At 44.9% G+C, this 27055-nt stretch overlaps 2 protein-coding genes across 19 annotated transcripts in view; both read left to right on the top strand.

The window, feature by feature from the left end:
* Positions 1-14719, top strand: part of clasp2 (cytoplasmic linker associated protein 2) — a 37412-nt gene extending 22693 nt beyond the window's left edge. For 4 of the 16 annotated variants that reach the window (XM_086013945.1, XM_086013946.1, XM_086013943.1 and 1 more), the window contains 16 exons: positions 1663-1836; positions 2723-2767; positions 3928-4035; positions 4241-4303; positions 5001-5107; positions 5194-5217; positions 5750-5905; positions 6009-6100; positions 6191-6254; positions 7041-7311; positions 8061-8224; positions 8312-8390; positions 10237-10380; positions 10461-10604; positions 10695-10801; positions 11872-12094. In XM_086013945.1, the coding sequence (XP_085870071.1) occupies positions 1663-1836; positions 2723-2767; positions 3928-4035; positions 4241-4303; positions 5001-5107; positions 5194-5217; positions 5750-5905; positions 6009-6100; positions 6191-6254; positions 7041-7311; positions 8061-8224; positions 8312-8390; positions 10237-10380; positions 10461-10604; positions 10695-10801; positions 11872-11940 (1811 nt within the window). In that variant the 3' untranslated portion in view covers positions 11941-12094. Of the gene's footprint in view, positions 1-880; positions 908-1662; positions 1837-2722; positions 2768-3927; positions 4036-4240; positions 4304-5000; positions 5108-5193; positions 5218-5749; positions 5906-6008; positions 6101-6190; positions 6255-7040; positions 7312-8060; positions 8225-8311; positions 8391-10236; positions 10381-10460; positions 10605-10694; positions 10802-11871; positions 12198-12359; positions 12554-12950; positions 13080-13292; positions 13500-13593; positions 13711-14010 lie in introns of those variants that run through there. The other 12 variants (XM_086013953.1, XM_086013949.1, XM_086013951.1 and 9 more) reach the window with 10 other exon arrangements.
* Positions 14720-15594: 875 nt separating this feature from the next.
* Positions 15595-26869, top strand: ubp1 (upstream binding protein 1). Of its 3 annotated transcripts, XM_086014937.1 has the most exons (17): positions 16158-16387; positions 16479-17080; positions 19725-19876; positions 20050-20126; positions 20317-20422; positions 20503-20609; positions 21184-21336; positions 21480-21590; positions 21676-21783; positions 22474-22610; positions 22680-22734; positions 22817-22910; positions 23333-23423; positions 23527-23645; positions 23719-23861; positions 24879-24930; positions 25019-26869. In XM_086014937.1, exons 2-17 carry the CDS (start codon positions 16965-16967, stop codon positions 25054-25056), a joined length of 1659 nt encoding a protein of 552 aa, XP_085871063.1. In that variant the 5' UTR covers positions 16158-16387; positions 16479-16964; the 3' UTR covers positions 25057-26869. The 3 variants fall into 3 exon arrangements, with proteins under 3 accessions (XP_085871061.1, XP_085871063.1, XP_085871062.1); XM_086014935.1 differs by lacking the exons at positions 16158-16387; positions 16479-17080 and adding an exon at positions 15595-15833; XM_086014936.1 differs by having other exon boundaries at positions 16158-17080.
* The last annotated feature ends 186 nt before the right edge of the window (positions 26870-27055 follow it).

Genomic DNA, 27055 nt, shown 5'->3' with positions numbered 1-27055 from the left:
AGGTAATAATTGAATTGTTTATATCAATTCATAAATATGGGATTATGGTTAATCTGTTTTTGTGAATCTAAAAAAAATATATATATAGTTATTTTAAATTGAAAAAAGTAGAATTATGTTAACCAGTTATTGGTGAAAACATGTTTTTATTTTTTTTTTATGTATTTTATGTTTAACTACTATTACTTTTGAACTCAGTTAAATACTGTTATTGCGGAAAACAAATGTTTTTATTGCATTTTTCATCATATAATTCGAGATCACGTCAGTGTTTTAACATTAGTTGTGTGAAAAGTTGACCATTGTAACATTAACGTAACTGTCGACCAGATAAGTTAAAATGCACGTTGCAAGGCTGGAGTCTTTCTGAGGCTGCGCTTTTGTAAAACATGCAATTAATTTTTTGACACCCAAAAAGTTTTTCTCATGAGATGTATTTTTCACCCACGTTTTGGAGCATTGCACTTTAGAGGTTCCACACTGTACTTGTGTGTTTGTGCGTGTTTCTTGGCATGATATGTTTCACCACCGGGCTTCGGTGTGGAAAACACAAAATAGTTCCAAAACTCTCCAAGCAACATTCTTAAAGCATTATTAGCCAGTCAGCCGAATGGACAAACTAAACCGTCAGCTCATCATGCATGTACAAGAGTGTATTTTTGAATTTGGTCTTTTTCTCATGGTGTGGACTGGCTTCGCTTCCATATCCAGACATGTACCACTCCACCCACCCCTGGCCCCGCACAGCTCCGCCATTTTCGGCCTCATCATTTTGATTCTTACGAAATGTATCCGTTCCATCACGCCACTTTCCAAGCTTTTCCCGTCATTCACTTTAGTTTAATCTGCTGTTCCTTCCCCCCACACCTCCATGGCTCAGGATCTCAGTCTGCTACCCCCGCCGGTGGTAAGAGTCTTAACGCCTCCTCATGATTTATTTCATTTGGTTATTACCCGTTTTTCTGTCGCCCCCCCCCCCCCTTCCTGGCACTGATGGTCACCTCAAGCTCCTCCTCTTCCTCACACCCTGCTGGGGTACTTGGAGGGGTCACTGATGTTTTCACCACATCCCTGTTAGTTCACAACTTATCACGGGGCAAAACAGGGTCAGAAAAGTGACAAATATTCCTCAAATAATGGTGTGACTTGACCAAATTATTCGCCGGATGCTTTAAGAATCCACTTTTGAAAAATAAACGCATCTCTCAAATGCTCAAACATGTAGTAACGATCTCATTTCATTGGCGCCAGTTTGTCTGTTGCTTAGAAAAACAGCAGCATAGATACACAAACCGGCAATAACAAAATGTTGAATTTCATATGCGCACATTTGAACTTGCAGAACTTGTTGCAGACCAAAATGGCTTTGTTACAATCAGAGGAGCGTAGGCGTCATAACAAAATGAGTTTAAGGAATCCAATCAAGAGAAAATACACACCTCCCTCAAATAGATGTCCCACTCAACCTATTTTTACCTGTATATTAGTTAATGCATGCTGGAGTTCACACTGGCGACCCGATTTAATCTCAGTTGCTAACAAAACAGTTGTTTTCCAGGCTGATGGAAAGTTGGCTTGCACACGTGATGTGATGGGCACATTACGATCAATATCATTGATCTGGAAGTCATTCACCCGACTTGACATCTTTTCTTCCCAAAGCGGGGAGCCGCAGCGGCTCACCCGGCCGCGTGCTGACCACCACGGCGCTCAGCACCTTGAGCTCGTCGGCCCGCCGGGTGCTGCCGGGGACCACCGGGGACGGGCGCAGGCGGAGCCGCATCCCCCGCAGCCAAGGGTGCTCCAGAGACTCTTCGCCCACACGCTTGTCTGTCGGTGAGTGCCAGAAAGGATTCTTTGCACTTCGCTTTTACCACATTGTTTTGTTTTGATTTTCTCCCAAAATGGTTTGAATTAACTTTTTCATGGAAAATCTCCACATAATCCATAATGACAATGTGAAAAATATCTTGGGAGATTTGTGCAAATGTATAAAATGAAAAAAACTTAAGAACAGAAGCATTCCCATCCTTTGCCCTAAAGCTTAAAATTGAACTCGGGATTCTTCAGGTCATCCTTAATCGGGGTCAATTTGTGTTCAATTCAATTGATTCGCCATGATTTGGAAAGGACTGAACTTGTCTATATATAGTTTATCTGGTTAGTATTCACGGTATGCCACTTAGCTTGCAGTCTTACTCCAAAAGGTGTCAAATGAATTTCTTTCATCAAAATTTTACACAAAACCCACATTATGACAAACTGATCCCCCCCCTCCCAACCTTTTTTGCAAATTGTCGGCCTCCTAAAATAATGGCCTAAGTCAGATGGTATTTTGACATTTGTTTGCCTTAAACATCTCAGGATGCTTGCCACCTCTGTGAAAATCGGCTACTCCTGAAATTAAATCAACAATGTAATTACAATTTGGTTTTGTTTTTCGAACTGAAAAAAAATAATACATGGGTCAGTATTTTAGGAGAGTGATAAAATGTATTTTTAAAAAAATCACATTCGAAATAGTGCCATCTTGGCTTAAAAGCATTCATGTCACAAAGCTAAGATGGCCGTTATCTTCCCTGATTGTGCATTTATTATTCCTAAAGCTGTAAGTGAAATCTGTCAAAAAAAAAAAAAATAGTCCTTTCTGGGGTCTCAAATGTTTTCACACCCTCCTGCTCCCCGTATGTCCTCCTCCTCTTTCCCATTCCTGCTTCTCCAGCTCCCTCCAGCATTAGTTCGGTCTACAACGGTGCCAGCAGAGGAGGTAAGGCTGTGCCTCAGACCGCCTCTCCCACCCCGCTCAATGTCTGAGATTTGAGATCTACCGTCTATTCGTCGTCCCAATTCGCTCTCAAACGTCACGGTCGCAATACGAACGCATGATCCTTGCGTCTCCGTGTTAACAAATGAGCCTTCTCGCTGTACATCAATTCATCTTCATCCCTGTAATCAAGCCAGCGATTAACCCTGATTGGCTGGATTATTATCCGTTGAGGAGCAATCAAGCACTCCATCCATCCTTCTGTTCTTCCTTCCTGCCACCACCTCGATTCATCTCACTTCCTTTGTCCTTGTTTTGCGATGGCTAAAAACAGTTATGCAGGATGAATATGGTGGTGAATGTGAGCACGGAGAGCTTTTCCAGAGATCAATCATGTTATTTTTGAAAAACTGCAATGTCACTTATAGACAGACGAATCAGTTTGGATTGCGAGCAGGTTACGTCCACACTTACACAGTTATGGAAATAACACAGTGTGTATACGCCCTTGAATAAGATGCCAATGAAAGAGATGTCGCGGCAAGTGAAACCTCCAGGCCATTTCAATCAGTCAGCTTGAAAAAGTTGTTTCGGGAAAAGGCAGAGCAATCACAAATCTTGGTAAAGGGGAATCTGTGTGGTAAGTCAAAATGACTTTGTTTTTAACTATACAGAATTTATCCTCTTGTATAGAGTGGCATTCCACCAGGCTCTTTTCTTAGCCCCCGTTCCTTTTCGTTTATATTTCGACCACCTGAAGGTGCAGGTCTACCTAATGATGTAGCACTGAGTAAATGTAACCAAAGACCGTGAGCTTTGCACATCTCATTAATTTCCCCATCCGAAAACATGCATTGAAAGTGGTGATCCACACGGCTGTTTTCTGAACCACCTGCCTTTTATTGATTTCTATGCTACCTTTGTTCGTGTGGGTGTGGCCTAAAAGAATGAACATTGAAGCCTAATCAGCCTGTTTAGAAATTGGCACTCTGATTTTTAACTGGAAGTTGACCCGTGCTCGCATTCCTTCCTTTATGTATGTCACATTTTCCTCCTCCTTTTTCCTCACATTTGTCCTCTCTCTTTCTTTGTCTTTCACAATGTTCTCCTTCCTTCTCCGACTTTTTTTGCCACTCTCTCAAACCCCCCCCCCCCCGGCTCAGCCCGGGGCAGCCGCATCCCCCGACCCAGTATGAGTCAGGGTTGCAGCCGAGAGGCCAGCAGGGAAAGCAGCCGGGACACCAGCCCCGTACGCTCCTTCACGCCCCTCGGTGAGTAGCAGTAACCGGCCCCCGCCCCACAACTGCCTGCCGGCCCACCCCGGAGAGGTGGAAATTTGACAGCAAACAAAGCCAAATCACTCGCACGTTTTCCGGGGGACTTTCCGACTCCGCTCACGCCATTAACATGGAGCAGCGCAGGGGGCTAACAGAAATTGTGTGTGTGTATGTATGTGTGTGTGAATCTGGGTTGCAGCCACGCGGAGCTACTCTCGCTCCACGGGAGCTCTCCACACACCCGACGCTTTCGGGGCTGCAGGTGAAGGCTGAGTACTTCTACTTGTTCTTCGTACCACAACCAACCAACCACCCAATCGGCCTTGATTTCGCATCTTTTTTTTTTTTCCTTGCTGCACTACTTTTCTGTTTTCTTCTTCTTGCTTCTTTGTATTTTTTGTTGGGTTTTTTTTTATGTTATTTTTTGCATTTAGGATGGCAGAGCTTTCCAGTGGAATCGCATGTTTCCTCCCCATGGTGTTAAAAGCAGTGTCAGTTGTGTTCAGGATAGCAGCAAGTGTTTTAAGATCAAAATCCATCCAAATTGTGTCAACGTAGTATTTATCAGTTTTTACATGGTTGAGTTTGTCAAGAAAATGTGACAAAGGTGTGAAGAGCCACAAAAACAGTCAGTAGATGTGTACAGCTCTATACTAGTTCAGCAATCCATAGAAAAGTGAAATCTTTTATTCAATAAATAAGAGAAATGCACACACTGCTCCTATGAACATAACTGTATGTAAAGTATCAGTGGACACTGACGCCTTCCTCCAGTTTCCTTTCAGTCATATTTTGTCCTGAAATGTCTTCTAACCAGTCATAACATTAACTTACAGTTTTGTCATGGATGAGTCGTCGTCCCTGATGTGTTTTTAATTTTTATCCACAGCATGTCAGCCCCACGTCCTCTGTCTTTCCTCATTTTTTTTCTCACGACCGTCCCATCTGCTTCTAAATAGGCTCGAGTTTCGGCATGGGTCAGTCCAACCGCCTGTCGTCCTCGGTCAGCGCCATGAAGGTCCTCAACACCGGCTCGGATGTGGAGGAGGCACTAGCAGACGCCCTGGTATGAAAACCATAATCGTGTCCGAGTGTGTGTGTGTGTGTGTTTGTAAAATAACCCTGCTTCTACCTCTTGTTTAATGCTGTCAGCTGTTGGGGGACATGAGATCTAAGGTCAGCCTCTTTTTTTTTTTTTTTCCTGCTTTGTAGCTTTAGTCTTTCCTAGTCTTGCCTTGTTGTGTGTGTGTGTGTTTGTTTACCGCTCAGAAGACCATCGGCAGTGTTTTTCCACTAAAAGTACCTGGACTGTTTAGTTCTTTTTGGCAGTCTTTTTCCAGGGGAATTGAAAGGTTACTGTGGCTCGTTGGGTGTTTATTATCAGCCTGAGGTCAGAGTCAGAGCAGTGAAAGTAGCTGCGAATGTGGCTATAATCCAGTAGAGGGCAGCGCACTAAAATCAAAAGCTGTTGTATTGTGCGGAGAAAACAGAAATTACTTCTAGAACTATATATATAGAGATAGATAGATATCTTCACTCGCATGAAGCAAATTTTGACTACGCAGCAAAATTGTGAAGCCGTTCTTAGTGCTTAAACGCCTCAGTGATGTACAGTGTTTATTCAGTGTGTATTTGACTTTGTCAAGCAAAGCTGCTGGCGTAATTTCCCGCCCTTGTTCTTCCTCTGTATTTTTTGCGTGTCCCGCAGAAGAAGCCGGCGCGGCGGCGGTACGAGAACTACAGCATGTACTCGGACGACGACGCCAACAGCGACGCGTCCAGCGCCTGCTCGGAGAGATCCTACAGCTCCAGAAACGGCGGCGCAATACCCACCTACATGAGGCAGACGGAAGATGTGGCCGAGGTTTGACCCTCTGTCTGTCTGTTTGCGTGTGACGCCACTGAAATTCAACCTCCTCCAAGGCAACATCAATGAGTGATGTGCCCGCTATTTGTGGGCTGTCCAGGTGCTGAACCGCTGCGCCAGTGCCAACTGGTCTGAAAGGAAGGAGGGTCTACTGGGCCTCCAGGCCCTGCTAAAGAACCAGCGCACCCTTAGGTGTGTCCAAAAATGTGGCACCAGAACTGAGCTCTCACAGAACTAATTGAGGTTTTTTTTTTAAATTTAATTACCAATTATAATTTTCAGTCGGGTGGAGTTGAAGAGGCTGTGTGAGATCTTCACCCGCATGTTCGCCGACCCGCATAGCAAGGTATGGTTTGCATGCGTCGTGCACGTCTCCCGCACACTCGAGTCGTTACAATCGCACAAATCCATCATTTTGTTTCCCGCCATTCCTCACTGTACCGGATTCTGCCTCCCAAAAACTGAGGAGACACGTCAGCATTTCCCTCCTGTTATTAAACGGCAAAATTCACAACAGGTATATGAGGCGTCGTCACATCGGCATCTTGTTGCAGAGATGCAGAGAAGGCCGAAAGAGTCACAGAGAGGCGTAGAACTGGAAAATGTCATGGCTCAAACACCTGTTGTGAATTTTGCCCTTCAGATCCTTGTTAGAGAAAATCAAGTCGTGACTTGGACATTCAGAAGTTTAGAAAAGGTGAAATTAGGCTCACCTCCAAGGTTGTAGTGCGTTTTAAGTTCATCCTGAAATGTCACCCCAAAGCCAGATACAGTGGCGCCCTTCACACTCTGGGTCAATTTGACATGCCGCTGAGCAGGACGTTTATTCACCAAGGATGCATGCCGTGCACATAAACACACAAACAGGCATGCAGAGTTCTTCTAACGGCATGCCACGCCCGAGTGTGCGTGTGATCTCACTGGACGGACCGTCGTTGGCCATGTTGGCTGCTTCTTCCTCAGAATTCTAGAAAAGCAGTCAGGCTGCCTTTTTTTTTTCCTTTTTTTTTTTATAACCAGCTTCACTGCGTTCCGTCTAACCCGCATGGGTCCCTCTTCCAGCCCTACCTCCCTTTTTTCCTTGGATTTTTTTTTTTTTTTTTGACCTTTTGATGATTTCAATGAATTTCAGCGAGACTGCGGCAGGGTGTACGGCACGGCAGAATCCGGTATAAGCTCAGCCTCGTTCAAGGTACCGCATCCCATCCCCCTCCCATCTCATTACCCCCCCCCCCTTTTTTTTTTTTGTTTTTTTTGTGGTTCCTTTTTGCACCTCTTCCGTGCAAAACGTTCCATTTCCAGACGTTTGACTTCACAAAGTTGTCTCTTGCATTTAACCAGCGCCTCTCTTGTGTTTCTCCTCCATGCTGCTGCGGCTGCTGCTCACTGGAACTCCACAGAGAGTAAGTCTGTTTGTTATTCAGATGAAAAGCTCACCCATGTGCTAGACGGCAATCTTTCCTCCCTGAAAGACACGATGTTCCCTGACGTCAGCGCGTCCCTTTGGGTTGTTGTGTGATGGGAGCGTTGACGATGGATTGTAACGTGAAACTCTTCTAAAGTCACTTCATGACAACCTGCGGACAAAGAACGCATTTGTCTTTGCGGTAGAATACCCACGGCATTGGCACAACTAGGGCGTCTAAAAGGCGCCAGCGCCCTTTTACACTGCAAGAATAATTACAAAGAATGTAACTGCAATATGAATAAAGTCAACTAGGCAAGCAGTAGATGCTTCATCAGATCTTTGCCCGTCTAGAATTTTAGACTCTTAAGTCCATTTTAACTGGCCCTGTCACACTGCAATAGTTTTAGTAAAAAAGATGCATGATAAATATAATTTAAAAAATGTAAGAATGTCAGATGTCACGTCAATTTGACCAATTCCATGACGCCCCTTTCACAGGGTAAAATTCATTTGTAAACATGAAAAATGGTTTTATCCCATTTGTGTCTTCAAAGACACTACTGCCATATAATGTGCGTTTTCATTCACACAACAACTCTGCACTTGAATTTCTTGGTAGGTGCTGCTGTTTTTTGTTAGCAAAGGATTTCAAATGGCAATTAGATTTGATGGTGACTGGTAATGACTGGTTTTCATGTTGGGGTGGAGGAAAGGAGCCGACCTGAACTGTGTGTTTGTTGCCAGGTGTTCAGCATGTTCCTGGAGACCTTGGTGGACTTTATCCTGGTCCACAAGGAGGACCTTCAGGACTGGCTCTTCGTATTGCTCACCCAACTGCTGAAGAAGATGGGCGCCGACTTGCTGGGCTCGGTGCAAGCCAAGGTCCAGAGGGCGCTGGACGTGACGCGGTCAGTGCAAAAAACAAAAACAATTAAAAAAAAAAAAAAGACATTTGAGCACCACAGTGGTAGTTTTAAGGCATGGTATCCCTGCAGGGAGTCCTTCCCCAACGACCTCCAGTTCACCATCCTCATGAGGTTCACCGTGGACCAAACGCAGACGCCCAACCTCAAGGTAACCCACTATGATGTCTGTCTGTGTTTTTGTGACATAAGAAGAGCGTGTAGCCGGAAAGGGCGAGCTGTTGGCGGTTGCCAGGGTAACAGTTGTGACCAGCTCTCTTTTCGCAAACACGTCCTGTCTTTAAAGGTCAGGGTGCAAACGTTTTTCCAGAGTCTGTTAAAATTCATATTCTCATTGGTAATAGGTTTTATAATACATACAAGTCACTTCCTGAAAGTTGTCAACCACAGATCGATCAGCAAGTAGGTTTTACTTATTCCGAGTGTTTCCGAACCTCATGGAAGCTCGAGGAATCGTGGCTCTAGCCACCGGAAGTGACGTAGATATAGCTAAACCGCTCGCTACACCGTAGACTGTACAGTTTCCATGCGCTACGCAACACAGCACATTCAATGGCGACCGATGGTTTTGGAATGAGAGGATTTTGAAACACACGAGCCAACAGAAGGGGGCGTTGTCAGACCTTTCATGACCGTTCATTCGGCTACTGTGACGTCACATCTCCAGAAAATGCCGAAGATGAGGGGGCGCGAGATTCAAGCGGCAGACGACACATTCCGAATTGTAGTTAGTGATGAAACGGCTGCTTACTAACGACCTAATCGCATTTGAATGACAGTTATGCATTGGAAAGGGGGTTGTAGAGGGCTACAAAAAAGTTTTCAATGTTTGCACCCTGACCTTTGAGGAGGTTCTTCCTGGTGTCACGCCATTCCACTTCCACCTCTGCCTCTCCCGCTACGTTTCCCTCTCACTGCATTTATTGATACAGTGGTACCTTGGCTCAGGCTTGTGTTCTTATTCTTATTAGAAAGTTTTTATTGGTGTTTTTTTTTTTATGGGGGGGTGCTTGAATGGATTAATGGTGAAAGTTTACTTTAATTTCGGAGTTTAATTTCAATGAGTAAAGACAATTTGATATACACTAAGTCAGTGCACCGCTTGTGCTAACTTTAAGCCTCGCTGCATTGAAAGTTTCCACTTAGCGGCACAGCATAGATGGCGTCTATTGGCGCCACCCCCACCACACCCGCCTAGCCCGCAACGATCCTCCTCTTCCAAACCTCCTCCTCACACTACGCTGACCTGACGCCGTGCTTCTCCTCTCTCTCTCTGAAGCCTGTGCGGAGCTCGTGTTGCGGGCGCAGCAGGGGAGGGTCCGGGGTAAAATTGTTCCCCCCCAGGGCACGGCGCCACGCCTGCTCGCTAGACGAGCAGGCCGCCGCCTGGAGACGCTCCTGCCAGGTCAGTGCGCTCCGGGGGGGAGCAACAGTGTGCCGCGCTAAAGTCATTCAGGGGGAATTTGTGGTGTTCCCCGTACACTTGGGGACCATGAAATTTGGTTGGCACATCACAAGTTGACCCACAAAAAAAGTCACAAGAAGACATACCAAAAAAAGATAAAGAATTTTGACTCAAAGCGGAGGCCATTTTAGGGTCAATTTGGCCATTTCCTGCAATCCTTCAAAGGCAATCTTGCCCATGGGACTTTGTCCAATGGCTACAAATTCAGCCCTAGATGTCACTTAGCATGAAATCTGGCAGACACGCCTTTAAGTAGATCCACAAAAGTCTCAAGAAGCCATGCTGGCAAGGACACAGCAAGTCTCCCATTTTCTGAAAATCATGCACTTGACAGGTGGGCGACTTTGCCACTCCATTCAATGACAAAAATGTCATAAAACACAAAACTCGAAGTCACCTTGTTGGAAACTGACCCAACCCCCCGTCAGATCAGTTCTTTGATTTTCAGACCTGCCACTGTGGTTGAATATTTTTCCTGTTGCACAATGGGGCCTCCCAAACTAAACTTGTGCGTCATTATGTGTCGTGGCAGGTCAAGGTGGCCATTCTGCGCTACATCGAGACTCTGACGCAGCAAATGGAAGCTCCCGACTTCATCAACTCCAGCGAGACTCGGCTGGCCGTCTCGCGCATCATCACCTGGACCACCGACCCGAAGAGCTCGGATGTCAGAAAGGTGCGCGGGACCCCCCGCCTCCGTTCCCGGGAAGTTGTGCGTTGCCTCTGTTCTACATGATGTGCTTTGTGGCGTCGCAGGCGGCCCAGGCGGTGCTGATCGCCCTCTTCCAGCTCAACACGCCCGAGTTTACCATGCTGCTGGCAGCGCTGCCCAAGACCTTCCAGGACGGAGCCACCAAGCTCCTCCAGAACCACCTGAAGAACACGGGCAACGTCGCCCAGGTGACGTGCCGCGCGGCTCCAGTTCTCGCTACGTCACGCTACCCAAAAGCTTGCATTGGTCTCATGACCTTACCCCCCACCCCCCACCAGGCGACGATAGGCAGCCCTCTGAACCGACATACCCCTCGCTCTCCGGCCAGTTGGTCCAGCCCGGTGACGTCCCCCACCAACACTTCGCAGAACACCCCCTCACCAAGGTAACACACAAGTCCCCTGCCGCAATAATCCATCATCTGGGGAGAAGTAAAATGTTTGATTTAAGCCCATTTTAAAAATAGTCATAGTTGAGAAAGTGAAAGTTACATTTTTTGATGTAATCATTTAATACATTTTTTTTTTAACTGTAAACATTTAATGTGTTAAATTAGCATTAAATTGTATGAAACTTAAGAAGTATGAAAATATATAAATGAACATATCATTGAAAAGGTTATTTTATATGCAAATTTGAGTTAACAGTAAATTATGAAATTAATTTTAAATTAATGTAAAATTAAATTGATTTAATTTGCAAATTATTTTATCTTAACATTCAAATATATCACTTAAATTATTGAGTTACAATAATTTAAATGTATGAAAGTCTTAATTCCACAGTGATATAATCACAAATATAGCAAATTGTTTAAATTTGTATTACAATAGCAAATGAAAATGTTATTAGGATTTAAAGTAGAATGTGATAACTTGGACAATTAATAAACAAAATAAATGATGAAAAATGTATTTTTTATTTTAGTTGTCATTTTAATTTAATCCAAAAAGTATTTTACTATAATAAATTGTATGCATTAATTAGGTTGTGATTTACTTTTAATACTTTATTAATTCTAGTTAAAAAAAAAATTTTTAATGATTTATTTTATTATATTTTTGACCAGTAGAATTTGATTTAATTAAAAAATTGTAACTTTAGAAAACAAAATCAGTATTGTTTTACTAACAATATTCCAACCAATTGAAGTAAATTATTTATAAATTGCTAAAATAGAAATCAATAATTATCTGCTCCTAATATCAACAATTTAATATTTTTAGTGTCAACTTCACTCACGCAATGCATGATGTCTGCGTCCCCAAAGTTTTGTTCATCTTTCAGACCTTTTCTGAGAAATGTGACCCTTACTGCTGTACTGAAAACAAATTCCACCAACTCTGTTGTGTGGCCATTAATAAATTAGATTCTGATTCTCGGATGATTTCTTCTACTTTGGCCTGTCTACATGACACCTGCTCGGGCTGACTTTTCTTGGCGCGTGCTTTGCAGTGCATTCGACTACGACACGGAGAACATGAACTCGGAGGACATCTACAGCTCTTTGAAGGGCGTCACTGAAGCCATTCAGAACTTCAGCGTGCGCAGCCAAGAGGACATGAACGACCAGCTGCAAGAGGGGGGCAGCGGTGTCATGGACGGCCGAGCGCCCGACCCCGCCGACGGCGGACGCACGGCTCTGGACAACAAGACCTCTCTCCTCAACACACCCCTGCTCTCCTCCAGTCCCCGGGGAGCCCGCAAACTCTTTTCGGACTCTCCTTACAAGCCCGGGCGCAAAGATGGCAGCATGGACGACTCGGAGCGACTTGCGGATGGTAAAAAGGGGAAAGCAATGTACTGATTTGAACCAATTTTTTTTTTTTTTTTCACGGCTCAAAATTAAGCATTCTGATCCATGAAACTGTTTGCAGTAGGGAAGAAAGTCTGTTGTACAGCGCCGCCCGTTTTGTTTACGTCTCCATTTTGCGTGTCGGCAGAAGGCGGCCTGGACCAGTCGGAGTTGATGGGTGAGCTGCTGAAGGAGCTGTCCAATCATAATGAGCGTGTGGAGGAGCGCAAGGCGGCGCTCAGCGAGCTGCTCAAGCTCATCCACGCCAACACGCTGCAGGTGTGGGACGAGCACTTCAAGACCATCCTGCTGCTGCTGCTGGAGACCATGAGCGACCGAGAGGTAGGCCCCAGACGGACTCGGGAGAGCTTTTACGGAGGTTGCATTTGGTTTTTCCAATTGCACGGCGGGACGGATCAAGTGTTCTGGCATCCTGAAAAACTCTTACATTTGAGTCGTCATCCTGAGAAATGACGCGGAATTCTTCGATCTTAATGTACGTTAATTGCGAACATAACAAAATATTTTATTTTCATAGTTAAAATAGCTATATATGATTTATTCATCATGTAAATGAGCTCTTACAAATATGTAAAATACATGTTTTTGATTCCTAGCGGTGTGATACATTTCATAGAATTATTGACACCTAAATATTTCATTTTCATAATTTAATTGAAGTACGATTCGGCTTCGATTGATTGTTCATGTTTTTTTCATGCCACTTTCCCTCCTCCAGCACGTGATCCGCACGCTGGCTCTGCGGGTCCTGCGGGAGATTCTCAGCAAGCAGCCGTGGAGGTTCAAGAACTACGCCGAGCTCACCATCATGAAGGCCCTGGAGGCGCACAAAGACCCCCACAAGGAGGTAAACAATGTGCAAAGGACTCATTTATGGAGCTCAACGTTGACCTCAGTGCTGCCCAACACGGTGTGACGCAAGTGGTACTTAGCTGAAGGCAAACAAAAAACAAAGAAATGATTGCTTTAAAGTGGGTGATATAACGGGAGCACTAACGACGGTACACAATGCAGCAGGAGATTAGTACAATTGTCATTCATGTGTCGGTGTTGTCCGCAGGTGGTACGGGCGGCCGAAGAGACGGCGGCCATGCTGGCGCTGTCTATCAGCCCCGAGCAGTGCATAAAGGTCCTGTGCCCCATCATCCAGTCGGCCGACTACCCCATCAACCTGGCCGCCATCAAGATGCAGACCAAGGTGGTGGAGAGGATCCCCCGCGACGGCCTTGGCGGACTGCTGCCTGAGATCGTGCCGGGACTTATACAGGTGACGGGGGAATGGAGGAACATTTTTATTTGGGGGGGGGGGGGGGAGGAATAAAATGCCGACTAATAGCGCCACGTTTGTGTGTGGTCAACAGGGTTACGACAACTCTGAGAGCAGCGTGAGGAAAGCCTGCGTCTTCTGTTTGGTGGCCATCTACGCCGTCATCGGCGAGGACCTCAAGCCGCACCTCAGTCAGCTCTCCAGCAGCAAGGTGAGACAGGAACAGGGAGTAGAAACCCACCAAAGTAATGGCAGCGCCAAATGAGCCACGTTCCAAATCCAAGTTCACCCTAGCAAAATTTAAGATCAGATCCAAATCAAAGGATTTGGTTCACAAAAGGTTGGGCTGGTGTGGCAGTCCTAACAACCCACCAAAAATGATTAGAAACTGGAACCCTTGCAAAATAAAAGCAGCTACAACATCAATGTGATTCAAATGACCCATCAGAGATGCTCCCAATGCAAGTCTTTTGGTTGACAAAAAGCCTTTTTTTTTTTTTGTCCATTTCAGTTGAAGCTGCTAAACTTGTACATCAAGCGCGCCCAGTCAGGCTCCAGCGGCAGCGAACCACCGTCGGACGGCCTATAGGGGAAGCAGCGCCTTGTGTGGCCTGCATTGGGAAATGCCTGTCACTCAAGGATGATGAAGAAAATGTCCGTCCTGTTCCCGCCTCCTCATTGGCTCAAAGGATCTATTGACGCTCATTTTTATGTTATAATTAGAATTGAGTCCAAAAGGTGCTGACCTGCACAAAAGATAACAAAAGTCATAAGCGGTACACAAGCAGACGTGCTTGGCTATGCATGACTCGTCATTATATTTTTGGGGTTCTTCTATCCGAGTTCTAAAATGTTGGTTAGGTTTTGTTTTTTTGTTTTTTTTTTTAACGAATGTGAACAAAATGTCCGGCCCTTTCATAATTCGACATAGTTGATATGTATCTTATATTAAAAAAAAAAAGGAATATCCCAAATAGTCCTCCATGGGGGTGTGCACATTTTTTTTTTTCACTCACCCCCCGCAACAGCCTCACTCACTTTACACTTGTAGATTATTTGTATTCTTTTACAGAATCAAACATGTCACTTTGGCTTGTCTTTTTGCAGTCATGTAACCTCCTAGTTTGTCCACTGTTGTCTTATTCCCCCGTTGGCTTCCCCCCTGCGTCCTGTGTATTTCCAAAGCTGTGCTTACAACACAATAAAGAACTTGTACAGATCGTCATTGTTTTGTTCAATTCTACTGCAGAAACTTGATAGAACTCTGAATTCATTACAGATTAACCCTCGCGTGTTCTTGGTTGAATTGGACCAATGTACATGTACATCTAATCATCCCAAATTATGTGGAACTATATCCATTATCTACTGCTCATCTGGGGTCGGGTCGCGGCGGAGGCAGCAGCTCCAGCAGGAAAGCCCGGACTTCCCTCTCCCCAGCCACATCTTCCAACTCTTCCAGAGGCATCCTTAAAAAGAACAGCAAAGGAAATAAAATAATTTTTCAACATGTCTTCTAGACCTTTTCCATCTGAAGTGGTCAATGCGTTAACTTTTTTTTTTTTTTATTAATAAAGGCCAACGGGATGGAAAAAAAAATGTTTCCCCCGCCCTCTGATTTTTACTCGACAACAGGAGTGTTATGTATTTTTATATAATCTATATATTTTAAAACAGGAAAAAAAAAGCATGTAATGTGCTATTAATGTATATGAGGTAGTATATTAACCATTAAGTTATTTTTTTAACCTTCTGGCATTTAACTTTTAAAGTTTGGGGGATATTGTGTTTTCCATTTCTTTCTTAATTAAAAACAAAAATTCCCCAAATAATTTGTATGGTTGAACAAGAGCCAAAAACAACAGAAGGTTTAAAGAAGTTAAAAATGCATATTTTGAAATGTGATAAATTGTCACATTCCGAGAACATACATCGATGGAGGCTGTCGAATTGCTTCGTGTTGTCAGCTGTGTTCTTTTTTATTCTTATGCTTATTATGCAACGAGGCGGGTGTCCCTGCCCCCTCTGAGCTAAAATAGCATGGACAACACCCCACAACCCCCCCCCATCTCCACACTTTGACCGCAAGCCTCGTCCATGGTCCGCTCGGATCAATCATTGACGAGAGGGGAGGACCAGCAGAAGCACCTGTGTTGACCCTGTCAACCAGCGCTGTCATGAGCCCATGTTCGGAGTCGGGCCGCCATACCGGGCCGGCTTGATTTCGCTACCGGGTGTGAGGCCACCACCGCGGGACTCGATGCTGTTCTGGCAACCGTGCACCGAGAACTTCCGCACGCTGCTGCAGCAGCGACGCGACGGAAGTCACCGACGGTATGATCACATTCTCAATTTGCTCTCGTTTTAATCTTGCTTTTGTCATATTTCTTTCATATTCTCTGATATTTGGTGGGGTTAAAATGCACAACGACGAGTCCGGCTGTCGACTTGTTGATTTCAACTTGAAAGAAATAAGTTTATGACAGAAAACTCCCCTCTAAAAGGCTGCGCTGTCAACTTGCAAGTGTGTTCGTTAGGAAAGGGGGCGGGCCGTGGTTGACAATGACGGAAGCACAGACGCCTCTGATTGGTTGAGCAACCGCAGCAGACGCACGCGGATTGGCTGGCGAGAGCCTCGTAATTTAGGCTGAGGCTGGCGAGGGTACGGCGGAGGAACGGCGGGGGGCAGCACCTCACAGTGCGGATTCCGCAAAGCGAGCGACGGGGCGGACGCTGGGGGAGCCATGTTGATGCCCGGCTGTGCGTCTCTTTGGGTTTGGGCTCAAGGACCGCGGCGGCGAGGACAGGGCTGCGAGCCAGCCTGGTGATTGGAGCGGCCGCGGGTGGTGCGACAAGCATCCCGGACATTGACTCAAACGCGACTGGAAGTTGGTGCTAGCGAGCCCCGCTAGGTAGCAACAGCTGTGCGGGGGAAATAACCCACAAACATATATCCCTTTCCCGTTTGGTTTCCACTAGCTAACACTGCTTGGCCGATTCGGGAGCTTGTGTGGCGGTGACAAAGAGCAAGACGAGCCCGGGAGGAGGAAGCGTCCCTCTCCTGGAGCTAGCCTAGCCTAGCCACCGTTAGCATGTGAGCTTCGCCGTCCTCGCCTTCTTCTTCCTCCGAGTCACGACCGTCATTTCGGGGGTATAAACTTCACATTGTGGCGGCCCCGAACGAGCACTTTGTTCCTCCCCACCAGAGCTAATGTAGCCCCCTCACCCTTAAAGTGGAGAGTTATGGAGATACGTTGCGTCTCGATCGGATTCGGCTGGCTAGCCAGCTAGGCTAGGACAAGTTTCCCTCGTCGAGAGAGAAAGAGGCCGGGCGGACTTCCGAACTCGTCCTCCCCCTCTTCGTCCTCAAGTCCCCCGGTCGTCGTCGTCTTCGCCCCCCACCCCACCCGAAGCAACAAGCTGGCGGCCCCCCAAGTGGAAGCCGAGGACAAGGATCTAGGGCCCATGGCCTGGGTGCTCAAGATCGACGACGCCACCATCGAGTCGGGGCTGGTGCACGACTTCGACGCCAGCCTCTCGGGCATCGGCCAGGAGCTGGGGGCGGCAGCCTACAGCATGAGGTTAGACCGGGACACGATGGACAGCCGTTGGAGCATTTAATCCGCATCCACTATGTCCTGCTCTTTGTCCTCACCAATAGTACTGTGTCTTACTAGTAACCCCACATCCCTGCAACACACACACTAGTGCTACTTTTGGCCTCCTAGTATAAAAGTCATCCTTACTGTGCTGCACTAGTTACACTACAGGGTCCAACTAGTAGGCATGTGAAACACTAGTAGCTTCCATAACGCCGTTTGAGCGCTTATTCAGGTGTCCATGTACTGCTAGTACGCCCTTTTCCCTTACTAGTAAGCAAATTAAGTGCAGCAGTAAACAAGTGTGTCTTACTAATGTCCTTTCCACTGTTGCATGACGTTTTTGCTCATTAGTAAGAAAACTACACGTCACAAGTGCGGCACAATTAGTAGCGGGTAGTATAGTGCTACCAGAAGGGTCCAGGAGACTACGAGTGAATGACATGTGCCTACTAGTTGGACACAGTAGTTTACTTGCTAGATTTATTTGCACACTATTCGGCTACATGTGGCACAAGTAGTGAATAAAAAGGTGACTGTACATACTAACTATATGTCACGGGTAACAAACAGGTGTCAACTAGTGCATGGTTTTGCCTCACTGTTAACATTCAGTTGTTTTACTCGTGCTACTACACACTTTGTAGGCAACTGAACTGACTAGTAGAGCCGATGTAGTATTGGGAAAAACGTTACTAGTAAGACACAGTTGGATACCATGGATATGGAATAAGTGCTCAACCAGATGTGCGTAGGGCAGGCAACTGAACAAGAGACAGATCCACCCCCCCAAAACTGACCAATTTCACCTTGGCAAGCAATATGCTGTAAATATAAGTCTGTATTTCTTGATGCTTGCGGTATTTTGACGAAAGCGTCTTGTTGACACTGAGGAGTTCTCTTTATCGCACCACTTCCGAGTTCCTTAAGCTCACTCCTGAGCATTCCTCCCTTCTTGACGCACCTTCATACCAGACATGTGAGCCGCCTCCCATCTAATAGTGCAACGCCAAATATTTTTGGTTTTAGCCGTCTGTGTGTCCCGGTGCCAAATTGACACAGGGAGGTCCGAGGCCGCGTGGTTGGGGACGCCTGCATTAGCGCGTTAATGATTTGCTTGACGCACACACGTGTACTTATCAGCACCCCCCCACCTTCCACCATCTGTCCGCAGCTGCGTTTATCTCGTCGGCGGCGGCGTGTTTGGCGAGCTTGTTCCGAGTCCGCGTTTGGGTGGGGGGTCGAGGCGGACGACATCTGGTCAGGACATCTCGGCTCGTCGGGTGTTTCTGGAAGGCGCCGCGGTTGTCCAGGCTAGTCTGGCTCAAAACTGAGACGTCGGGCCGCCATCTTGGAGCGTTTTGATGAACACAAAATGAGCGAAAACAATATTAGTTTATAAATGTTCTTTTATAGCAACAAGCAGCCACACAAACAAATTCGTCTCAAAAGGTTTGGAGGTTTTTGGAAACATTGGTTGTCCCGTCAAAAAACACATTGTAGACGTAGCCTTAATTGTCGTACAATAATAAATACGGATATTCTGAAGCTGCATGAGTTTAGCTTTGTTTGGTATTTTTAAAAGGTTGTTTTGAAAGAAAAAAAAAAAAGGATAAATCATGAACCCTTCAAGTTTTGCAATTCAAAGATAAGCTGGCAAAGAGGTTAGCATTTTGGCCAGTTTTTCTGTCTCCACTGAAAGTCAAACTATGAAAATTAGTTTTGGTAAAGCAAAGAAAAACAACAGTCTATGATGGGCAGTCAGATGCAAAATGGCATTTTAATATAACTACATTTTAAATCAGTTACACAAAAGTCTGAAATGTTTGCATGGTTATTCGGTAACCCGTAATTGCCCATTCTCGAGTTGTAGGTATTACTCAACGTAAAGCCCTAACGTTGCATCTCGAATTTGAAACGAGAATGCTCACCGTCGGAATCATTTTGCACAGTTAAGCGGTAAAGCGCATTTGCTTTATCGCAAGTTGTACGTATGACTTTGTCCACCTCCCAAAAACTTTGCACTCAAATGGGCTCCAACCAGTTGTTGTGTGTTCTCAAAGAATGTCAACAAGACTGTTAGCAAGAGTCCTCACAGGCGTCTGAATTCCAAACAAGATCACCAAACAACAAGCGCTTGGGTTATCTGTGGACGAGCTCGTCCATTTATCCCACGACCGTCTCATGCATAGATAATGACACGAAGGGGGGGGGGGGGGGGGGGGGGTCTGTACGTGATCGATGGTTTCTCCTAAAATGGCAAACGATCCATTCCATTAATTCTGGAGCCTCACTCGCTTGTTGGTTTCAGGAAAAGGTGGCGGGACCAGTGAGCGGGAAGTCTTCTATCACTTTCTAATGGCACGGAAATTTGTTCTGCTCATTGAGCGTTCGGTTCAAAATTATTTCTACAAAGCTTTTCTTTCATTACTCAATGCAGGAACACATGTATTTGGAAACATATTTAGGCCAGAGTTGACGTTGAGAGGTTGTTCCATTTCATTACTGACAGATTTTTTTTTTTTTTTTTTCATTTAGTATTCATTTCAAATTTGTTTTGATCCACCCCAATGAGACCGGTCGTTTTTTTTTTCCCCCCCTGTCACCCTCGTCTCCTGTTTTTCAGCGATGTGCTGGCCCTGCCTATCTTCAAGCAGGAGGACTCCAGCCTCCCCCCAGAAAGCGAGAGCAAGAACCCCCCATTCCAGTATGTGCTGTGCGCCGCCACCTCGCCCGCCGTCAAGCTGCACGACGAGACGCTCACGTACCTCAACCAAGGTCCTCCTAGTTCTCTTCAACATTGATCGCCACTTCCAACCCTAGCAAACCCCCTTAGAGCAGAGTTTCCCGAGCAGTCGTCGGGAATGACAAATTCGACATTTTTTTTTTGTTGTAATTTGATTTATAAATGAAATGGGGGGGTAAAAAACGAATTTGGGTCTGTTTTGCAGGCCAGTCTTACGAGGTGCGCATGTTGGACAACAGGAAGCCTGGCGAGTTACCGGAACTCACCAACAAGATGGTGAAGGTAGTACAATTTTGGTCCGTCACATTTGGCAGCTCTGCGTTTTGACGCATACATGCCGCCTGCTTGGTGTTTTGTGTTTTAATGGTGTTATAAACAACAATGCAAAACCGCTTATTTCAAGCCTTGCGTGCATCCGGTAGTCATTTGTATAACACAGACGACGTGTGTGTGTGCGCGTGTGTGTGTGTAGAGCACAGTGCGTGTTGTGTTCCACGACCGGCGGCTTCAGTACACGGAACACCAGCAGCTGGAGGGATGGAAGTGGAATCGCCCCGGCGACCGTTTACTGGATATCGGTAACCACGCGCTGCAGCAAAAGTGTGTGGGGGTGGTATTTGAGGGGATGTTCTGAGGTGTGTGCGTGTGCGTGCGACAGATATTCCCATGTCGGTGGGCATCGTGGAGCCCAAGACGCACCCCTCCCAGCTCAACGCCGCCGAGTTCCTGTGGGACTTGAACAAGAGAGCGTCCGTCTTCGTGCAGGTAAAACAGTCGCCAATTGTGGAGTTTGTGGAAAAAAGCTTTTAGAATGAACTTGATTTGTGGGGTTTTTTTGGGAGGGGGGGTATAGTAATTTAGATGGATAGATTAAATTCCATATGCGTACAATTTTTAAAATGGATGTGTTTTTAGGTTGATTTCAAAATCAACTTGATTTATTTAAATTCACCGGCACATCCTTGGAAAGACTGAATTAAATGTTTTCATTAGAAAATGCAGATGACGTAAGATATTTTGAGTTATTTTCACACTAAGATAATTTGGGGGTAATTTTTTATTTTATTTTGCTGAGCTGCTAAAATGGACAATGACTTTATTTATGATTAGTTATCCATTTTATTATTCTTTAGTAATCTGAATAGTTCTTTAATCATATAATTCTTTCATTTTAATTTCTTTTTGTGGTTAATGGGATTTATTTTTTTTTTTTCTTTTCAATAAACTTAAATACTTCTTTGAAAACATTTGATGGAGATCTGTTCAACTTCCTCGATTCAATCATCTAAGCGTGTGGTGTGGTTTTTCCGGTTTGGCTTTGCCTCCGGCCCGCGCGCAGGTTCACTGCATCAGCACCGAGTTCACGCCGCGCAAGCACGGCGGCGAGAAGGGCGTCCCCTTCAGGATCCAGATCGACACCTTTGCGCCGGGGGACGCCGGCGACTACGCCGAGCACCTGCACTCGGCCTCCTGCCAAATCAAAGTCTTCAAGGTACTCACTGGCGGGGATCGATGTTAGTGGGGTGCACGGTGCAACCACATTGTCTCAATTGTTTTTCGTCACCCCCCCTCAAGAAAAAAACGGAGAAAAACATTTTCAGTTCAGTTGTACGCCATAAGTTTGCGCCTTTTTAGCCAAAAGGGGCGGATCGCAAGCAGAAGACGGACCGCGAGAAGATGGAGAAGCGCAGCGCTCAGGAGAAGGAGAAGTACCAGCCTTCTTACGATACCACTATCCTGTCCGAGGTCAGTTGAGTTCGGTCGGGCCCTCGCCCGCCCGCTCGCTCGCCCGCCCGCCCGCCGCATCACTTCCCGCCTGTCTGTCAAGCAGACGAGACTGGAGCCCATCATCGAGGAAGCGGGCGACCACGAGCTGAAGAAGTCCAGCAAGCGGACGCTCCCGGCCGACTGCGGTGACTCCTTGGCCAAGAGAGGAAGCGTGAGTCAAATTTTTTATGTCAACATCATGTTCGAATGTTTCCAGAACACATTTTTACGCTATTTTATTTTTCAGATTTTTATTATTATTTATTTATTTTTTTTTAAACAATAGACTTGTTGTTTTGGGGGGAATCTTATTTTATTAATGCATATTAAAAGTTTACATTGTTTTTATTTTATTTCTTTTTATACATAATGCGCAATTATAATACACTTGACATTTCTTGATTTTCATTAAATTAAATCTTTTTTTTTTTAGGTGCATTTTATGATGTTTTTTGATGAATTAAATGAAGTTAATAATTGTTTCAAATATTTAAAATGTTATTTAATCCCCAAATTTCCAGTTCAATTCATTTCAAAATGAACTAGTTTTGTTTTCTTCAAAAATGGAATACGTGTGTTATAGTTCACAAATGTTCTTTTTATTTCTTTTTGGGGGGACCACCGTCCGGTACATCCTTGTGAAAAATTGCATGTGGGATTGGGGGGGGGGGGGGGGGGTGGATTTAATTTTCTGAAATGTTTGATCAAAAAACAAGTTTAGATTTTAATTAGTAATATATTTTACATTCAGTTGAACCTGAACTGTAAAATGTTGGGTTTATTGTGGCGCCAGTGTGGTGTGCACATGCTTTTATTTACATCGGGGCTCCGGTAAATGTTGCCTAATTGTTGTGGTGGTCAGTGTTCCCCGTGGCCGGACAGCGCCTACGTGGCCCCCAACCAGGCAGCTACTCCCTCCTTCACGTCCACGCCGCTCTCCACCTACGCCACCGCCGCCGCCGCCACCACCACCACCACCACCTCCTCGCTACCCGACAGGTAAGGAGCCCGTGTCGCCGCCGTGCCGCTCGACGTCTGCAATCACCGACGGCCCTCATATTCCCCCAGCGACTCGTCCTCGCCCAATCACCAGGCGGAACCCGGCGGCCATGCCAGTACAGAGGTTTGTCTGAGTGGAGTGTGTGTGTGTGTATGTGCATATACACACACGTGTGTGTTGATGTTCTGCGGCGTCTCCCTTGCAGCAGTTGAGTCCCGCTGCGTCCATTCAGGACACACAAAAATGGCTGCTGAAAAACCGATTCAACTCCTTCGCGCGACTCTTCACTCACTTCTCAGGTAAATACAAACGGATGCGCGGACCGCTAATTATGGTGTCAATCAGGGATGCATCGAAATGAAAATTCTTGGCCCAAATCGGAAATGAGGAACCCAAACCGAAACTCTGAAAGAACATTTTTATCTTAACCCCCCCAAAAAAAAAAACATTCATGACTGTTTTTTTCTGTTGGAGTTTTTTTTTAATTTAGTTTATTTTAATTACGTTTCAGAGCAGGCGTGTTAGTTTTAGCTTCATTTTAATGTACTTTTTATTTGTTTTGATTTTTTTTTTAATTTTTTATTTCTTACGTGTAAGATTATTAAAAAAAAAAAAAAAACGAATTGTGACTGGATAGGGGCTCACGAAGACCGGACTCGGAGGCACTCAATGAGAATTTCCGCGCTATGTAAATGCTTATTTGTTCACTTTGTTTGTTCAGGTTCTGATTTGTTAAAGCTAACCCGGGACGACCTGGTCCAGATTTGCGGTCCTGCGGACGGAATCCGACTCTTCAATGCACTCAAATCAAAGTATGTTCTCTCGCCTCACTGAGCTCGTGTTTACCTCTTTGAGCCTTATGTCGTGACAGCGGCGTTCATTTCGTGTGTCGTCTGTGTGTGTGCGTGCGTTAAGGTCCGTGCGTCCCCGGTTGACTGTGTACGTGTGTCAGGAATCCCCTCAGCACAGCCCCCTTCTGGAGAGACACGCCACCAGCGAAAATGGCGAACAAGGCGTCTCGCCCAGTTTACACGGTGAGGATACTTTTTTGCGCGGGCTGTCACATTTGAGCTAAACGCTTTTGTCTTTTTCCCCCCGCCCTGACAGTGTACCACGCTTTGTACCTGGAGGAGCTGACGGCGGCCGAGTTGATCCGCAAGATGGCCAGTGTGTGCGGCCTCCCGCTGGGGACCATAAACCAGGTGTACAGACAAGGACCCACCGGCATCCACATTCTGCTCAGCGACCAGGTACGCACGCTTGCCTGCCTGCAAGTCCCAGAGCTCAGCAATGATTTGATCAAGACTGACACCCAGTGGTAAAATCTTGTACTGCATACAGTTCAAACTGCCTTGTCCCAACATACAATTTGGACTTTTTTCTAGCTAACACGGTAGTGTATAGAAGAGTGCTACCCAAAATCATTTCGATTCTCTTTGGCTTTTGATTCAGTTAAGGATTTCATGCAGTACCCATTTTACTTTCCTGGGTTTTGGCTCGCCACTGAACCACTCAATGTTCAGAATCCAAGATCAGTTCTAATTCAAAGTGTAGAAAATCGATAATCACTATCAATCTATTCTGTCCATCATATAACCTTAAAATCAAAGTTCTTCTATTATTCAAAGTATCTTTCTAGTACTAGGAGTATTTATCATCGACATTATAGCCCACACAGGCAATACAAAATATAAATCACTACGAAATGATTTTGGTAGAATTACACAAAATTATTGTAGTGTAGCACACATTCTGTATTTTAATCATTGAAAAGAATCACTTTCCAATGACCTATGTACGTTTTTATAGATTTTATGTAACCATTACCTAACATAAATAAAAGCACTTTAGCTTAGCTAGCATCACAATTAGCACCCAACAATGGACCTAACAATATATTACGTGGTATATCGTCTGCCAAATATTAATATTTTGGAAATACAAGAAAAAACAATATTTAGAGCACACATCTGTATTTTTTTTGTATTATTGTAACAAAAACTTATAAAAATACCAACGAGTGTTCTACAAATTGTATTTTGACTTTTTTTTCCCCCCAAATATTGAAAAATGACTCGGGCGATCATGCTATGTGGCCGACGATACATAATGTGCTAGCGTAGCCAGTTAGCAACTCGCGATTAACATTAGCCTCATGCTAATCGCCAATTGGCATCCTCTTCTACTCCTTTATCGCAGTAAAATATGATACAACATAATTGTAACTGTGTGTGTGTGTAACAATCCCGATATACCGATGTGTGCAGATGGTGTACAACTTGACGGACGAGAGCTGCTTTGTCATCAGCACAGTCAAAGGTGAGTCTTCTTTTTTTTTTTTTTTTTTTTTTTTTTTTTTCGAGCACCGTCAGCAACACTTTGAACGCCGCCGCTGCTCTTCTTGCAGACGAGCAGGGCGAAGGACTCCATCTCATCCTGAAGTAAGGCCAGGACCGCCGTCAGCCATTCTCTCCCCAACCCTGCCCGAACGGCCGTCTCTGCCTGCGCCTTCCTTCAAGTAATCACCCCCACCCCCACCCCCCGCTCTCAATCGAATGGACGGCAAAAGAGCAGAGGCGTGTAAAAATGTTAGAATCTGACATGCGGGGGATGTGTCCATTGTTTCATATTGAAAACACAGGAAGAGGAGAGAGGTGCTGGCTGGAGAGCTTTTTTTTTTTTTTAAGGGGGCGGGCTTTATGTTTTTATGTATTTTACGCAGGCCAGTATCAGACGCCGTTTTGCTCGCCATCTTGATTGGGAAGAGCGAGAGAAGGGGGGGGGGTGTTGTCTTAATGTTATCGACCAGCTGTGCTCAGCAAACTAAATATGTGGACGTACGTCAAATCATTTTTGTGTGATTGCTCTCTCGCTGCCTGTTACTCGCCGCTTTTTTTTAGTCGCTTTGTGTTCCTCAAAAAACGCTTGTGTTAGACCAGGTCAATCCCAGAAGAAAAAAAAGGACCAAAAATACTTTTTGAGAGAGTCACCACTTTTTGTTTGTTTGTTTTGTGTGCACGAGCAGCTCGTCAGCGGCATCCTACAGACATAATGGCAGCTCCACGTCCATCCTCGGAATTTTGTCCTTTTTGTTAGGTTTTTTTTGGGTGTAGGGCAACAAAGAGAGCGAGTGCAAAGCGATTAGCTCAAAAATATCTCTATAATGTTTGGGCCACACTGACAATAAAAAAACTAAACACTAATGATACTTGGAGAATTAAGTCGAGAATGTTTTCATTTTTGGAGAAATTGTTTCATTTCTTTGAGAACAAAAAGTGCATCAATTCTTTTTTTTTTTTTAATATATATATAAAAACAACTCAAAAGTTTTTGTGGCATAATCTCATTCTTTGAGTACAGTACTGGTTTTTCATCAAAACTACTTTTTCCCTTTTTAAAAAAAATCCCCAAAATGTGAGTTTTTATCAAAAATAACTTTTTTTTTAAATCTCTAAATTAGATTACTATCTCATACTTTTTGCTTCATGATTTTATTGAAATATAAACACAAAAAAACGTGTTTTCCTCAAATGTAATTTGTCACATGACAAAGTACATTTTTCCCCTCAAAATATACACACTTTTTGAAGTTTTGGGCACTTTGTCTATTGAAAACAACCTGACTAATTTCCCTCAGTATAATACTTTTCTTTCCAGTGTGAGCCTAAAACTCCTTAGTACAAAACAAAAAACAAAAAAAAAACAACGCACATCCTGTGTAGTTTTTAGTCGAGCCTCCTAAATGAGGCGTCTGCCTCTTTAAACGTGTGAATGTGCATGTTGTTGTTGTTTTTTTTTTTTTTTTTTGTTCCCCCTCCCTGTTTTGATCATAGATTTGTGGCTATGACGAACATGTTGCATGTTGAAGTCGGGAGAAGACGTCAGACGTCGTCCCATCCTATCTTGTCCTGTCCTACTTTTGAGATGAGACCAAGCCTGCACTGATAACTCACAAACTCTGTGTGCGCGCGTGTGTGTGTGTGCGCGCGTGCGTGTGTGTGTAATCGGTAGTCCTTCGCCCACATCATCATCATCCCCCTCCTCCTCCTCCTCCTCTTTTCCGCCACACAGCACAGTAAAAATGTTTGGAAAATAATAAGCGACAAGGGCCGTGTTTGTGTGTCCTAGCGAGCGAGGTAACCACTCTTCATGTCCGACCTAAACGTCAATGATTCTGCTTGTGGTGTGTGCACGTGTGTGCTTTGCTGGTGATGCGCACAAAACGCACACGTGCTGGGAATAAATGATTTCAGAACTGTCTCGCCTCATCTGTTGACTTTTGAAATTTGTGTCAGAGCACTTTTTGTTTTGTTGTTCTTGAAAAAGCATTTATATTTGGGGCAAGAATTATTATTCTGGCTTTATTACAAGTATATCATGGAAAAAAATGACTTTCTTGTGGGAGTTAACGCTGTATGAAAATGTTTACTTTTCCATATGATTT

This window comes from Filicampus tigris, chromosome 18, assembly GCF_054856515.1.
Source record: "Filicampus tigris isolate MCC_2025a chromosome 18, RoL_Ftig_1.0, whole genome shotgun sequence".
Taxonomy (NCBI): Eukaryota; Metazoa; Chordata; class Actinopteri; order Syngnathiformes; family Syngnathidae; genus Filicampus; species Filicampus tigris.
This window is presented reverse-complemented; position numbering and strand designations above follow the sequence as displayed.

Excerpts from the sequence above, each read along its gene's own strand:
- ubp1 (XM_086014935.1), top strand. The coding sequence starts at position 15,685 with ATGTTCGGAGTCGGGCCGCCATACCGGGCCGGCTTGATTTCGCTACCG. Across the intron at positions 21,784-22,473 it reads CCTTGGCCAAGAGAGGAAGC|TGTTCCCCGTGGCCGGACAG; the intron begins GTGAGTCAAATT and ends TGTGGTGGTCAG. Across the intron at positions 22,911-23,332 it reads ACTCTTCACTCACTTCTCAG|GTTCTGATTTGTTAAAGCTA; the intron begins GTAAATACAAAC and ends TTGTTTGTTCAG.